The following is a 16,627-nucleotide window of genomic DNA, read 5'->3' on the forward strand; positions in this document are numbered from 1 at the left end:
GTTTTAACTTATATTTCAGTAGTAAAGTTCCTTAAATGCCTTTTGTCTGTAGAAAGCTATTGGCCACTAAACATATGAAATGATTTGTTAAAAGACATGCCTGAAAAAATGTGTCATATTAATCCTGTAATGAAATATGTTTCTCAGGTGCCCTGCCTGATGATTTTATCAGTAGTTTAGAGAAGATTGAAGCTGACAAGTATAAAGTTACCTTAAAATATCCCCACTATTTTCCTGTTATGAAGAAGTGCAGCATTCCAGATACCAGACGAAAAATGGAAGCTTCTTTTAACAGCAGGTGCAGAGAGGTATGAAAATTTTCTCCCATTCATAATATGTCAAAATAAAATATAAGGACTGTACTAACAAAGCTAGATATGTGAAGGGCTGTGTTAAATTCAGAAGCATATGCTTTCTAAGTTGAATGTTCCAGATTTATGTCCTATTTTAATATTATATAAAATAATCTATAATATACTTCCTGTGATAAATACATCATCATATATAATTACATGTTCAAACAGTCTTAATAATTATAATATCAAGATGAAACAAATTAGGATAATACTATTGTTTGTGTTAATTTTTACTTAATTTATTAATATTTGTTTGTTTATTAAATTAATTTTAGCCCATCTCAGCCACAAAATGAATTATAAGGTTGTAATTTTGTGGTCTCTGAGAGAAAACTTTAGGAAACATCTGATTACCGGGATTGCCATTCCAAAACTGGGGAGAAACTCCCGTCTCAGGAGAATGAAATTTAAATTACTTTTCCTGATTTCTTACCAGCTTTTGAAGATTGTAGCTTAATGGTGCCTAAAACTTTTATTGGAGAAATAGCAAAAAAGGAAGGAGGAGATAAGAAGAAAGAGTCCTTGGATTTGAAGTCACTAACCTTCGTGTTTCTCTGCTGGGTCAGTTATTCCAGTACACTGTCCTCTACAAAAAATTCTTGCCTTATCACCCATTATAAACAATGATAAATGTTTCTTTGCTTGAAAAAAATATAATGCAAGCAAGTTTTGCCTATTTTCAGTTCTGCTTTGCCAATCTGCCACAAATACAACGTAGAAAATATTAGCAATTCTGTAAATTAAATATTTGTTTACATGATATATATTATTTTAAATATATATCAGGTAAACATCATACAATGAAAAATAAAACAGCAGTGTAGTATAAAAATGTGGAAGCACAATAGTGAGTTTCAGCTATTTCCATTCTGTCTATGAAAAACAGTTAGCTTTTGTTAATTTAATTACAAATATGAAAATATTTAAAATTGACAGAAGTGTTACAGATTGAGAAATTCTATAGTCATATGTATTCTTGGGCATGAAAGATACCAATATGGCTTTCTCATCTTTGCAAAAGTTCTGTCTGTAATTGAGTGATTTTATTTCCAGAAGCCAAATTTCATAAACATTACTACTGATATATTTAATTACATTTGTCATATAAGCAGTCGAATGTATTTTATATTAGCCTTCCCAGTTTGATTCTTTCTGGATATGTTGAGTCTAAATTTCTCAGAAGATTTAATGTAGTTGAATAAAATTCAAGTTATTAATTACAGGCTGAGCAATGAGTGAGTAAAATAGATGGATAGGTTTGCTTGGAAAAGATACATTGTTAAAGCAGTTATGTCACAAGAAAATTATGGTATTGTCATTTTACATTTCTAATGTGTTGATAATTGATGTTGATAATTCTTAAAATTCCAGGATATCATAACATTTCCCGGAACTGAGTAACATAATTAATTAAATGACAAGCCAGACTAATTAATACCCACTTCATACTGAATTTATTTGATTCATTTCCTCTCTCTTCAGAAAACTTATCAAATGTTCTATTTGTTGTATATGTACTTATACCATTTCCAGAATAATGCATGCAAGCAGTGGTTTGCTTTGTATTAAGTTAAGTCATTTTGTTCAGTGTTATCCTGCTGCTGTCTTTTTTCTAGAGATGCCAGAATTGGAACTGAAACCTTTGGCATACAATCCAGACATTTGATCTGAAAATCTTTTCTAAATAGTGCAAATATTCCTTATAAATTCTTTGTTACAAAATAAAAGGGAACTTTAAACTTTTTAAAAATCCGTTATTTCAGAAGAGAATTAAGTTTGGTTGCATTCAAAATTTGAGTATGCAGTTTTCAACTACGTTTGTAACATACTTGAGTTTATGTTTTTATATTATATTTAATGACTGAAAACAAATGTATTTTCCTAGGAAAATGCTGACATTCTTCGACAGCTTCTTCCTTTGAGGGCAAAACTAGCAGAACTTCTGGGGTATAGCACACATGCAAGTTTTGTTCTTGAAATGAATACTGCAAAAATAACAAACAATGTTACAATGTTCTTAGGTCAGTTTTCATTTAATATGTAAAATATTATCAGAGTAATTTAAGTCATAGTAAAATATTTATAATGAAAATAACAGAGCTTTTTGCCAGGGACAGGATGAATCTGAAGCATTTCAAATTTTAAAAAAAAAACAGTAGTAATTGTATGTTCATTTAGAAATAATAATTATGATAATATTGTATTAAGGAAACAATTTGATGTGTACGGAGACCAATACCAGCTAAAGAACTGGCAGCTGTGATTTCATATTTTTGTGTTTTTAACAATGCCTGAAATTTAAGAAAAGTGATTCAAAATTGAACTCATTATTTTTAGTTTGTAAACTAGAGTAATTGCCAGAACATGAACTTAATATTCCTGAATTTTACACATTATAAAACTTTCCAGTTTTATATGATTTAGACCAGTGGTTCTCAACCTGTGGGTCGGGACCCCATTTGGGGTCGAATGACCATTTCACGGGGGTCACCAAACCATGCTGTCCGCCATTTTTTTCCCCTTTTCCCTAGCTGTCCTACTCCCTCTTATTGGTGGCCACACCCACTTGGGGGTCACCACAACATGGGGAACTGTATTATGGGGTCACGGCATTAGAAAGGTTGAGAATCACTGATTTAGACTATGGAATCCCATTCCATCAGTTCCAAAATAGATACTTTGAACCTAATAAAATCTTATGAAGGTCATATAATTCCAAAATGGTTTGGTCCAATTGATGTATAATATTTGGACCAGAGTGAATTGTTTTGCACAAAGTTACTCTCACTATTGTTTTCAGTGAAATTGCTTCTTCAATATCATTAATATTAGCTTTTAGTTATGGAAGAATCAATAAAAATGTTGAAACATTTACTGCTTTCATCAATCAGTATCACTCACATAGAAGGCCCAGTGCTCATAATGCTAAGCTGTAATTTAATAAATTTGTTTTGGGATTATATGATATATAGAGCAAATCAGGAAACAGCAGTACAAACAGTTGGAAAATGTTTTTCAAAACTGTATCTTGTTTTAGCATCTAATAATTAGATCATGAGAAAAATATTTCTCTTTTAATCTTGAATGTAATCTGAAATGGGATGTAACAAGCGCTCAAAGTAATTTTTAAATTTCTGTTTTGCAGATGATCTAAGTAATAAGCTAAAACTTTTGGGTAAAGAAGAGAGAGCATTTATTTTAAATCTGAAGAAAAAGGAATGTGAAGAAATAGGTGTTAAATATGATAGAAAGATTAACGCATGGGATCTACATTATTACATGAATCAGACAGAAGAGCTCAAATATTCTGTAGACCAAGAAAAGCTGAAGGAGTATTTTCCTATTGAAGCAGTCACAGAAGGCTTGCTGAAAATTTACCAGCAGCTGTTGGGTCTTGTATTTGAACGAGTGGAAGATGCTCATGTTTGGCATGAGAGTGTTACTCTTTACACAGTAAAGGACAGTTCAACAGGAGAAATTCTGGGGCAGTTCTATTTAGATCTATACCCAAGGTAACACACTTTTTCAAAGATAACATTTGTATTTTTCTCTTTATCCAAGGAACTCTTTCAGTAGACATGATTCAAGTTATGATTGTATTCCCATAATAGCCCTGTAGGGTTAGACTGAAAGAGGGAGGCTGATGCAAGGTCATCCAGTGAGAATCAGTGAAGATTTGAACAAAGGTTATTCCACAACAATGTTTTTCTCATCTTTCCAAACAATATGTTTTTGGGAAATAATAGTAGTTTTCTGAGCATCCTAGTTATGGTACATCTCTAAGTGTTACATCACACTGCTTCTGTTGATTGTGATAAGTAATGTGTAAGTTTTAATACAGGTAGTCCTTGATTTACAACAGTCGTTTAACAACCATTCAAAATTATAATGGCCTCAGAAAGGGTGCTTTACTGTCTGTAAAGTAATTCCGGCCATCATAAAATATCACACTGCCAGACAGCACACACAAACTCTGGTCACATTACTGCATTTCAGGCATTTGGCAACTGGCTCACACTTGCACTGTGCTGCAGCATCCCATAGTAACATGTCTGTAGATTCACTTAATGATTGTGTGATTCAGATCTACGACTGTGTAATTCACTTCATGACTACTGTAAAAACACTTTCAAAATCAGATCCAGCCACATGGGAGCCTTGACTTATGATCACAACAACTTATGGCTGAAATTCCGGTCCCAGTTGTGGTCGTAAGTTGAGGACTGCCTGTATTGTCAGGCATTTAATAGCTGCCTGACTGGTGATGACACAGACCACAGAAGATCTCCTTAGCTTCACTACCCTTTAAACCAGTGGTTCTCAACCTGTGGGTCGGGACCCCATTTGGGGTCGAACGACCATTTCACGGGGGTCGCCAAACAAGGCTGTCCGCCATTTTTTTCCCCTTTGGCCACGCTACTGGCACCCGGTGATGTATAAGTGGTTGGGAGTCACCACAACATGGGGAACTGTATTATGGGGTCGCGGCATTAGAAAGGTTGAGAACCACTGCTTTAAACATCCTTTTTCATCCACTTTCTTATCATCTAAATATTCTACCAAGGTACACAAATTCATCTATTTATTTGTCCCGTATTATTACTGAAATATATTTTCAGGCCATTTGACTATTTTAGTCAAAATAGTTATCTTGGTCTTTAATACATTAATTTTCAGATATATATTTCTTGCTGCATCATACAGACTTACGTTTACTTCACCCATTCATTCAGCATTCCATTTATTATCACTGTTTGTTTATTTATAACATTCTTATTGCACTAGGCAGCCAACCTTTGGTTCCATATTCATACAGAATATTCCATAATTCAAAGAGATTCGCTTTATCATGTTTTTTCTAAATCAACAAACATGCAGTGAATCTTCTTTCTCCTCCATTCAGCTTATGGATGCACTTCTCCAAATTTGTTTGTCATCTCTCATACCTTTTCAGTCAGAATTCTGCCAGATACTTTTCCAGGATGGTTTAAGGTAATCCCTTTATAGATTTTTCATCACTTTTGTTATGTTCCTTTTGTATAAGGGAACACAGATTAGAGACTTCAAACACAAACATTCTATAACATTTCTCCAGTTACACTCTCATCACCTGCACCCTTTTTCAAAATTCTCACAGCATTTCTTTTCTTTTTATTGTTTTTTCTTAGATATTATTTTTATGGCATTTTAATTCTAGTTTTCAATTTATTAGTCCCACAGAAATCTCTAAAATATATTTTACAGCATATCCTTACCTTAGGTTTCCTCCCAAATCATTTCATTTTTTTTTTTCATTTTTAATTCTTTTCAGTCAGAAAAAGAGATTCTTGGTTTAACCTTTTTAATTCACTTCTAAAATTGAATCAAAATTCATGTATATTTCCTCTGGTTCTGTGAAATGAAATGCTCTTTGCTATCTTTGAAAAAATCCTGTACAGCTGTGCTTTTGTGCATATACATTTTATTGTATTTCTTTTATTTGGCTAATATGCCTAAAGTACAAGCCAAGCTGTTTTACTCCAAGCATTCACACGCTGCCATCTAAACAACACACAGTTGCTTTTATCCCACAAAAGAAGTATTTATTGGTAGTCAAGAACTTAATTGAGCCTGGAATTACAGTCATAAATCACTAATTAAGCAAGCTATTATGTGATCACATCTACTTTTACTACTTTTTTTTGCAGCTAGGGAATTCTGGGAACTGAAGTCCACTAAAAAGACTGGTTTAGTGCAAGTGTGATAGTAAAAAATATGATGAGATGGAGTAATACCACTTGTTGTCCTTATTTTACTTCCCAGTTCCAAAAGCTTGGTAGAAAGATAAGCCAATGGTTCAGGCAATAGAATAACTCTTTTGTGTAATTGTAAATGACTTAACATAGCGCACAGTGGAACCATCTCACAAAAACATTTTTTTCTCTCTCTTAAGAAGAGTTGTTCTGATTTTTTTAAAAAGGAAACTGTTTAGCATTAAGATATTTTAAAAGATGCAATGTATACATCAGACTACTACAACGATAGAACCCCAAAAGCTCATTATGAAATTTTAGACAAATGTATTGTTCCTGACTATTCCAGGAAAAGGATGAGTCATTCATGTAGATATCAGTTAAGAAGTGCCAAATGATTCATTTTCTTTCTTTGTGATGTTTTCCTGTTTTGATCTATTTTTATTTTATTACTCAGAGAAGGAAAGTATGGGCATGCTGCATGCTTTGGTCTCCAGCCTGGCTGCCTTCTTTCTGACAGCAGCAGAATGATGTCAGTAGCAGCTCTTGTAACTAATTTCACAAAACCAACCTTAGATCGCCCATCACTGCTGCAGCATAATGAAGTGAAAACTTACTTCCATGAGTTTGGGCATGTAATGCATCAGATATGCGCTCAGGTAAGTACTTGCCTTATTCTGACATTCTTCTACTATAGCTATGTGGCTTCTGTGCTTAAAGGGAACAGCAGTAAAGAATTGCATGGCAAATTTGTTCAACTGAAATATAATTAAAATAGTTCCTTTAACCCTGATTTCATAAAAGTCACTATGAGACTTGCCAGTGATTTTTGCAAAGACACTGATTGAATTAACACATTGTGATGAGTTATAGTTTATTTAACAGTGTTCACTAAATCCATTATTTGTTCTGTTCTTACAAGCTAAACTCTAAACTTTGGTTCTTCAACTATAATGGTTTCCAATATACTAAGCCATAAGAATACATTATAGTTTAATTTGTTAACTTAGGAACTGTTCCTTGGAGGATTAAACTTGCTTGTGCATTTGTTGATTGAACCATTCAGAATCAGCCCTATTTGTACTCATAAAGTCTACTCTTGATTCTGATTCATTAATACTTTAGAATATTAAACTGGACCAGCTTGAATATTATCTGAAAAGTCTGGTATGAGCTATGGTAGGGTTGGTAAATTAGTTTTGCGTAGTCAGTTTGTGTTGAACAAAATTGTCAGTCAGTCCCCAGAATAGTGATTGAACAATTTTATTTCATGTATGTGAGCCATAGTATCAGGTCAAGGGTATAACATATTCAGGGATGTACTCCAAAAGTGGATTGTCATAAGTTTTAAAGGGTTAAACTGATGTCTTAAACAAAGTAGATCCATTTAAAATTCCAACCATTTACCAAATTGCTGAAATTATTGTCCCCGTCTATTCTGAGACTGCAAATAATATGCTGGTGGATTCCATGCTACACATTTTGCAGCTGATAACAGACTTTATTTGTCTGTTTAATTCATTCATTCCATGTGATTTTAGTTGAGCTAGTTAGAGAAGGTTAAATATTACAATAATATATCAATAAAAATAAATTGCATTGGGGGCTTGTAACTCCCATGACATAATCTAAGACAAGTTTATCCAATATCCTGAGGAAAGAACCAAGTTTTCGAGGCTTTCTTGAGCAAGATTGGGGCCATCTGTATTTCAGGAGGGATGCTGTTCCATAGGGCATGATATCAAAAAATGCATGACTCTTGATTCACATGAGATGGCATTGTTTAATTGATGGGGCCTGGACAATGCCAAACCATTGTAGAACAGACGGCAACAGTAGAATGTAGATGCAAATATCCAGGCTCTTTTGGGAAATTTGCTGCATTTCTATTTAGGAATTGCCCGAACCATTCCTAAATATTGAAACTATGGTAAAGAATATTGAATGTTTACTTTTCAAGCTATGCTACGATTTAAAGTTCTATCGTTTATATTGATTCACATAAATTTTTGTTATTTATATTGTTGTCATCTTTCGTAGACTGATTTTGCTAGGTTTAGTGGAACTAATGTGGAAACAGATTTTGTAGAAGTACCTTCACAAATGTTTGAAAACTGGGTTTGGGAAAAAGAACCTCTACAGCAAATGTCCAGACACTATAAAGATGGAAGTCAGATCCCTGATGATCTCCTTGAGAAACTAGTAGCTTCTAGACTAGCAAATACAGGTATTTTGCTTATTTTTTTAGTTAATTTGATTTTGATAGTTTTAAGAAAGAATTCTTGTAATCTGAGTCAAGCAGAATAATAAAGAATATATTTTGTAAAATTTATTAAAAAATCTAAAATGTAAGAAAAGTATTCCCCTCCCAAAAGGGAGAAAAGATTGAAGCCCACTTGGAGAAAATATATAGTTTGTTTAATATTATTTAAATGAGATTATTTATGAATGAAATCTAAGAAATGTATCTTGAATCTTCCAAAGATTAATTCTCCCTCAAGCTGAAGTCAATATTTTCATGTTGTTTCTTTGATAACAGTATAGAGCAGGGGTGTCAAACTGAATCTCATTGAGGGCCACATCAGCATTGTGGTTGCCCTTGGGGGGCCGGGTGGGTGTGGCCAGGGTGGGTGTGACCTACTGGGTGGCTGTGGTTGGAGTGGGTGTGGCCTACTGGATGGGCATGGCCAGCTCTACATCGTTCGCGTCAAGGGTGTCTGTGAGGGCCTGGGTAGGAGTGGGACAGATCTGAGGGTCTCTGGCAGAAGGGGGTGGGACCGGGGCAAGTGCCAAGGCATGGTCCATTTCTTCATTCCTCACAAAGGGTGACACATCCCCAGCATGCACCCAGGGGGCAGCGCCGACACAGCAGGGGCTGGTTCCTCGCTGTTTTTGGACAGCTTTGTGGAGCTAAGACTGAATGTGTTTCAGCATAGATGGCCACCACAAAATTGTACATTGGCTCCCGGCCGGCCTGGGCCAGGGCCAAGGCAGCGGAGGCTGTTCCCTCACTGTTTCCAGGATGGCTTCGCGGGCCGCATGAAACCATTTCGTGGGCCGCATCCGGCCCCTGGGCCTTGTGTTCGACATGTCTGGTATAGAGATAGTTTACCATTCCTGAATGTCTTACTTTTCAGGCTAATCTTATCTTGGATTCTCCTAGTGGTTTCCCATCTAAGGCTAGGTTAGCTTTTTCAAGATCAATCAAGGTTAATTAATTACTTGGCACATGCTGTTATCTGCTGTGATTTGCATTACACTTAGATAGTAAAAGAATTTAATGAGCACTGAATGCATTATTGAATCAAAAAAACAATGCTTAACTTGGAATCGTAGAATGCTTCCTTACATTGAAACAAAGTTATTCAACCTACTTCAGAATGATCAAAAATAACTGGTAGCATCTCTAAATGACTACAGGGAAGAGTCTCTGCTAACCTTGACTTGAGATGCTAGATACTGAACCCAGACCAGTTTTCATAGTTACAGTTATATAAACAAAGTCTACTGATATTCCTTTCCGTGTTCTTATTTAACTAGGTCTTCTGACTCTTCGTCAGATTGTTTTAAGCAAGGTTGATCAGACTCTTCATACACAGTCTTCTGCTGATCCTGCTGAAGAATATGCCAAATTCTGTGAAGAAATTTTGGGCGTATCTGCAACCCCTGGTATGGAAATTCAAAACTTTTATTTACTCCTTGTCACTATTTTATCAAGAGAAGTGTGCTTATGGATAAATACATAATGGCATTCTTTTTTAAAAGAACACAATGCTTATAAAATAGTTTAGACTGAGAAAACCTCAGATGAAAATGTTTTAAGTTTAAGGCGTGTTTGGATTCAGTCCAGTGAGCTTCAAGCCACAGAACATAAAGAGGATATATTTCCAGATGTACATGGCATTCTTGTCAATACATACATTGATTCTAGCCAGTCTGAAACATAATAAGCATTTCAATAACATAATTAAACATCTTCAGATTGTTCTCTGTAGTGTTTTATTTTACATAACCTGTACAGAATTATTATTGGTTTCTTTTAAGGTACCAATATGCCAGCTACCTTTGGTCATTTGGCAAGTGGGTATGATGGTCAATATTATGGATACCTGTGGAGTGAAGTGTTTTCTATGGATATTTTTTACAGTTGCTTTAAATGTGAAGGGATAATGAACCCCAAGGTAAGAAACTAGTTTTATTCTTTCTTATCATCCCCCCCCCTCCCGTTTCTAAGTATAGGAGGACAATATGATAGCAAAAAGGAATTAACATATTTTGTCTATTTCAAGATTGCATCTGGCTTGTTTAATATAAAATAGCTAAAGACAATCTTGGCATTTTTATTAAAGCCATGCATTTGCTGCTATGTTTGTTCCAGGGCCTTACTTTTATAATAAATCATAAAGTTTATATTGAGATATTTTAATGTTTGATTAAAATTTAATATGCTTTACTTTTTTATTGTTTTAATTGTGACAGCTGCTCAGTCCTGATGAACTGATGTTTAAATAAACATCAGTAGTTCCTGTAAGTAATACTAATAAAATATCTTTATTAGCTTTATTAGCTTCTTATATAGTGCCAGATGGAAAATAACTGAAACAGAACTGAAGATTTAGAAGTTTAGACAGGTGAGAAAGAGGAAATGCTAAAGGAAAATAATGGAAGAATAATAGACAAATCTTTAAAGATTTCTTCAAGAGCAGGAAGGACTAGATTCTAATACATGAGGACTAGATTCTAATACATGAGGCAGTAAGTAAATTCTAGTACCACCAGAAAAGCAGAAGTGTCATGGAGAAATAGAACTAATGTTTGGTTTAGCTAAAAGAGGAATAACAAGGATAAAATTATAGAGCTAATTTGCAAAGAGCCTTAGTATCAATGATATATTGGAAAACCAGTAATAGGGCTATTATAATAATCTCATTATTTCATGCCCAGCTATCTTCATGCAACTTGAGTATGAATTGAATTTTACCAGTTATATTGAATCTTATCTTTATCGCCATTAGATGCCTCCAGGAATATTCAGGACTGGTATGAAAATTATCTGTAAAATGGGTTAGTTTTGGGCAACAATTTGTTCTCCAAGCTTGTTTCAATTTCATTTCTGAACATTTCGTTATCAGACTAAGTAACATCATCAGCAGGATTTTCTTGTCTTATTCCTCTGTAGCTTATATATATCTTGTTTGCCAATGGCACAAAACATATATAAGCTAAAGAGGAATAAGACAAGAAAATCTGATGATGATATTTACCTAGTCTGGTAACGAAATGTTCAGAAACTAAATTGAAATAAACTTGGAGAGCAAACCACTGTCAAACTCTAAAACCCGAGCTACAAGTATTTTCTATTATTTCAAATGGGTTAGTCTTCAGAGGAAGGTAATAACAGTATAATACCACATGAAAGCGATTCCCAAGGTTTGGATGAATGGAAGAACACTTTCAGATATTTGTATATATAGTGGAAAGATACTGGGAATGCAGTGGAGATGTACTATTAAGGAAAATACCCAAACCCATTAGCTTCCCTGTCATGCTCCTCCCTTCATGAAAGACTATCATTGGGTAGTAGTAAAGCCTGCTGCTGAATCCACAGTATAGTATAGTTGACTAGTGACAAACCCTTTATCTTAGCTACTGAGGCTTCAAGATAGGTAATCATGTTAATGTGTGGGTTTCTGGGATAAATTCTACCACATGCCCAGCCACAAAGGCAGGGCTCAGTACATGTAATCATATAATGCTTCCTTCTTCCACAAAACATGTTGCAGTTAAAACTTTCAGCTGCCAAAGATGAATAAATATACACTGGCAATAGAAGATAACAGTCTGCCTTAGTGAAGCAGGGACTTGCCTATGAAATTTTATACTGTTAAATCTGTTAGATTTTTTTAGATGCCATAGATAGTTTTGGATTTTTTTATTGCAACAATCCCTGACTATGAAAACATGCCAAAGGAAAACAATCTTCCGAAAGGATTATAGAAACACAAAGCATATTCCCATAATTATGTAACAGAGAACCCTGGGGAAATAGAGGCAGAAATTGACTGAGTGCCAGGTAAATTTTTGTAATAAATGATCAGGAGAGATTTCTGTGCACTGTGAACTCTGCTAAGTATAAAACTTAGCTACAAAATGAGACTGTGATAAAAACATTCATTGTTACTTCTTTGTCAGTATAAGATGCTTTTAAAAAATTTTCTTGTCACCTAGAAACTTATGAGCATGGGAGACTTCATCATGTCCATGCCAGTCACATTGTGAAATGACATTCTGGATTGCAGTAGAAAAAAATAGCTTGTATAAGAATAGAGAATAGAATAGAATAGAATAGAATAGAATAGAATAGAATAGAATAGAATAGAATAGAATAGAATAGAATAGAATAGAATAGAATAGAATAGAATAGAATAGAATAGAGTAGGTCTGTTGCCAAATCTGCCTGCATGGCAACAAACTGTTGCCATGCAGGCAGATTTCCTTTTTCTTTATTTTTTGTACATTTAGAAACTTCATATAAACATAACCTTCTCATTTTATTTTTTATTGTTTTAGGCTGGAATGAAATACAGAAATCTTATCTTGAAGCCTGGAGGCTCATTAGATGGAATGGACATGCTCCAAAACTTTTTAGGTCGTAAGCCAAACCAAAAAGCATTTTTATTGAGTAAAGGATTATCTACTTAGTAAAACTATGAGTTCTTTGGCAAAAGATGTCACCTAGGAGACCATCTTAAAATATGATCATGAAAATTAAAAAAGACTCTTTGTTAGGGAAAGTCTGTTTGGGATTTTAAATGTTTTTTACCAGTTTTCAAAATTATACTTCTCATTTTCATCTCAAACTTCATACAGAATCATAATACCGTATATTTTTTAATTGTTAGCAATATTTGTGCACTGTGTTGAATCTAAAGAATAATATTGTTGCAATTTTACATGGAAGGTGTGTTAAATAAAAGAGCCATAACATTCAGCTTTTTGTACATTTTTAGATTTGAATAACAAAATAATCACTACATTTCAGCCTTCTTAGCAAATTTTATCAAAACATTTTTATTCTTTTTTTGAAATCTAAAGAACTCTATCCTAGTGTCCTGAAGGACTCATCAAATCCTGACATACCTGATTATTTTCCATGGATGTGAGCTCAAATTCACAGAAACAACTTCCAAAATGCTTTTTTTTTTTTCAATTAAGATGTGATCAAAAATACAGAATCCAAGGATATTGCTTTAAAACAAAAGTGCTGGGGGAGAAATAGACGCTTTTCCAGAGTTGAAACTGGAACATAGCTTTGGGTTCAATTTCCTAGGCCTGGGATATTTTCCTCCTCACACACTGCTTTTCCAATGTAAAGAAATTTCTTTTTGCTATAATATGTGTTTCTCATGGGAACTGAAGCCAGCCTGTTCCATGTTCTTTGTCATTGTGCCAAGAACTCATTGTAGCCTATCACCTGCCTTTCTATACTTTTATTATGGGCCTTTTTACATAGAAGATAAGCTGCAGAATTGTGGAAGAAAGAACAAAAAAATGTTACACATGATTGTCAAAGGTAACATTTTTATCTGTCAACTGTCTTAAATGCTTGCAGAGAAAGATTTGTGTTTGTGTGTGTGTGTAAAACTCTTTAGAATCACTATAAGCTAACTCAGGCTGCAGGTTTTAAAGAACCTTCAGCAGATAAGAAAGAGGGAAAGTGGAGCAGATGCGCCAGATGACCCATGGCTTAGAGAAGAATCAGGAAGGAGCCTGAGGCAGCTGAAACCAAAGAAGAATCTTCAAAAAGAGCCAACAGAAGGCAAACATAGCTTTGGATTTTAGGCAGTGGCAGAGCAAACTCCATGTGGTTCAGGTCCTGGATTACTAGGCAAGGGAATATTAAAGAGAGCAGGATAATCACCGTGTAAAAAACTGGCTTGAGAAAGAAGGAAACAGATTAGTTAAGTTCATAATATTATATTTGCCTTGAGATATGGCTTCAGGGTTGAAGAATTGTTGAATTTAGCTGTAACAAAGTAATAAAATGGTATGTGTTCATAATTAGTATTAAAAGTTTTCTATTCAGCCCCTTGCTTACTTAATTAAGAATGTATCCATGATGAAGAAATGGTTACATGTGATACTGGGCATACTTGTTTACATCTGGTTGGTCACTATTTTGGCAAATACATATTCATCTGATAAATATTAATCTTATAGTTAATCCTCTATGGAGATTCTCAGCCATCTAGGTCATAGTTATCCCAAAGATGCTTTTTTCATGAAGCAACTGGACTTCCTTGGGTTTTTTTTAAGACGTTTTGCTTCTCATCCAAGAAGCTTCTTCAGCTCTGACTTGATGGTGGGGAATGGAAAGATTTACTCCTGCAGACAGCTATTAATTTGCATTCTTTTAGCCTGTCTTAAAGCAACCTCGAGGCTTATCTGTGTCTCCAGGTTCACCTGAGTAGTGCAAATGGGTGTGAAGCCTTCTTGGAACTATTGAAAGGACTTACAGTTAATCTTTACAATGTCTCAAGATATATTGAAACCTCTAATAAAAATGTAGTAATAATCATTTTTCCTCTCCTACAACACAGCCTTTCCCAAATGCCCTCCTCAACCGTCATGGACAAAGGGACTAGGCTCATCTACAAACTGTATGGTGCATGATGATATTGTGTTTTTTTCTTAAATTTAAATAAGCTTCCAAAGGAGGGAAACCTTTCCCTGAAGAGAATGTATTTGGGCTAGAGGAATAGCAGACAAAAAGATGCTGATAGAAAATTGATGGGGCTAATATTTGGAGAAAATTAGTAGATTTTACTAAATTAATGCAACAAGTTTGAATACAATGTTTTCATTCATATTGATCACAAGAACCACCACAACCCATGCTATTAGAAAAGCTGCAACACCCTCTTTTATCTTAACCATTAAAAGCAACCATAATAGTTAAATATTTTTAAGAGTTAAAAGTGCAAGAGGTGGTTATTTCTTGTTATAGCCAAATAAATGTGGACAAATGAGCAAGCATTCCTCTTCAATAGATTTTTTTCCCCTATCCCTTTCCTCACTTAAACATTGTTTTTAAATAATCTTAGCTTGAAGAAGCTTTCTACCAATTTGTTTTTTCTAAATAAATATTATGCTTTCTGCACTCAATTATTATCCCAGAGATTTTTCTTCATTAGACAAGAAAAAAATGACTTAGGCATTGCTTCCCCATTCCATTCCACAGTCACCTCTATATTATTTACCTTATTAGACCTGTGTATTATAGAATGGTTAGCATCTTTTAAGAGATGCTTGGTGGATAGAAGCATACAAACATTGAACTGAAAAGGGCTGTTTAGTCCAATCTTCTCTTCAATGCAAGAATCCAGTTATATGGGACTGTCCAGCTTCTAATTAACTATATGCATAGGCAGAGATTTTTCTTTATTATTATTTTTTTTTATTCAAAAAACTAAAATACAAACTCAAAAAATGTATAGAAATGAACAAAAAACCAAAGATATTAAAATGTACATTAAAAAGACACAAATACATATGCATATATTATTTCCCCAATACATATATATTTGACTTTTCTTTCTTAAATATAGAAAAAATATTTGAGTTAAACTTCATTATATCATTCTGAATTGTATTTCTGGTGGCACCACCTAAATAGGTTAATTGCATCTGGTTCTGTGCCTTCTGAAATATGGAATCTATTCTTGAGTTTATTGGAGAATTATTAAAACTTTGATTTTAAAAGACCCATTGACTTCCCTTCATTTGAACATCCTTCTAGAAAAAGGTTTCGTAACCTTGGCAACATTAAGACTCCTGGCTGACTGGGGAATTCTGGGATTTGATATCCTTGGATCTTAAAGTTGCCAAGGTTGGGAAACCCTGTTCTATAGTTTTATATGAATGCATATATATCATGTCTCGTATAGTTTCCTGTGGCATTCTGTGAAGAAATGCAAAATTGTGACCCAGTTTCCCTAACATGTATGCCATCATGAACACTACACAAGTTTAATTAAAAGGCAAATTAAAATAAAAATATACCAGGTAAACAGTTGTGCTGTGTGTCTTGGAACTTGCTGAGCTGTAAGTGAATACATGCATGTCCAGGGAGTGAGAAAAAACTCCACCTGTTGCTTGACTAAAATAGAAGGATTTGTAATCCAATTTGCCATAGTTTGTTTTTCCCCAGTAGCCACACTTGGATATAATACTAACACTTATGATCAGCACTTGTGGAATATTGCAAGCAAACTGATGAAATACTTTATGAACACAAAAATTCATAGCACTGAAACATACTAAAACAATTGGAGAGTTGATCATATTTCCTTCTGTAGTGATATACTGTACTAAAATTATTTGCAAAATTTTAAGAATACTTTCAACAGGGTGCTTGAGTAAAGAAGCAACAGTCCCTTTGAGTTGTACTTTTCTTGAAAAATAGCAGCCAAGAAGCTCCACATGATGTCTTGAGAGAGAAAGCTTGTGAGAAGGAAACCCGGGCAGGAAAAAAAGAGA

General features: G+C 34.3%; 1 protein-coding gene across 5 annotated transcripts in view; it reads left to right on the plus strand.

Annotated features, from left to right (window-relative positions):
- The window catches only part of NLN (neurolysin), a 40,481-nt gene extending 26,308 nt beyond the window's left edge, over positions 1-14,173 (plus strand). For 4 of the 5 annotated variants that reach the window (XM_039364983.1, XM_039364991.1, XM_039365000.1 and 1 more), the window contains exons 6-13: positions 148-308; positions 2,242-2,377; positions 3,502-3,868; positions 6,546-6,747; positions 8,129-8,315; positions 9,629-9,757; positions 10,133-10,269; positions 12,659-14,173. In XM_039364983.1, coding sequence (XP_039220917.1) covers positions 148-308; positions 2,242-2,377; positions 3,502-3,868; positions 6,546-6,747; positions 8,129-8,315; positions 9,629-9,757; positions 10,133-10,269; positions 12,659-12,790 — 1,451 coding nt within the window. In that variant the 3' untranslated portion in view covers positions 12,791-14,173. Of the gene's footprint in view, positions 1-147; positions 309-2,241; positions 2,378-3,501; positions 3,869-6,545; positions 6,748-8,128; positions 8,316-9,628; positions 9,758-10,132; positions 10,270-10,567; positions 10,616-12,658 lie in introns of all 5 variants that reach the window. The other variant, XM_039365009.1, reaches the window with a different exon arrangement.
- Positions 14,174-16,627: the final 2,454 nt, after the last annotated feature.

Source organism: Crotalus tigris, unplaced genomic scaffold (assembly GCF_016545835.1).
Source record: "Crotalus tigris isolate CLP2741 ecotype Arizona unplaced genomic scaffold, ASM1654583v1 scf7180000017592.2434428, whole genome shotgun sequence".
NCBI classification, from domain to species: Eukaryota; Metazoa; Chordata; class Lepidosauria; order Squamata; family Viperidae; genus Crotalus; species Crotalus tigris.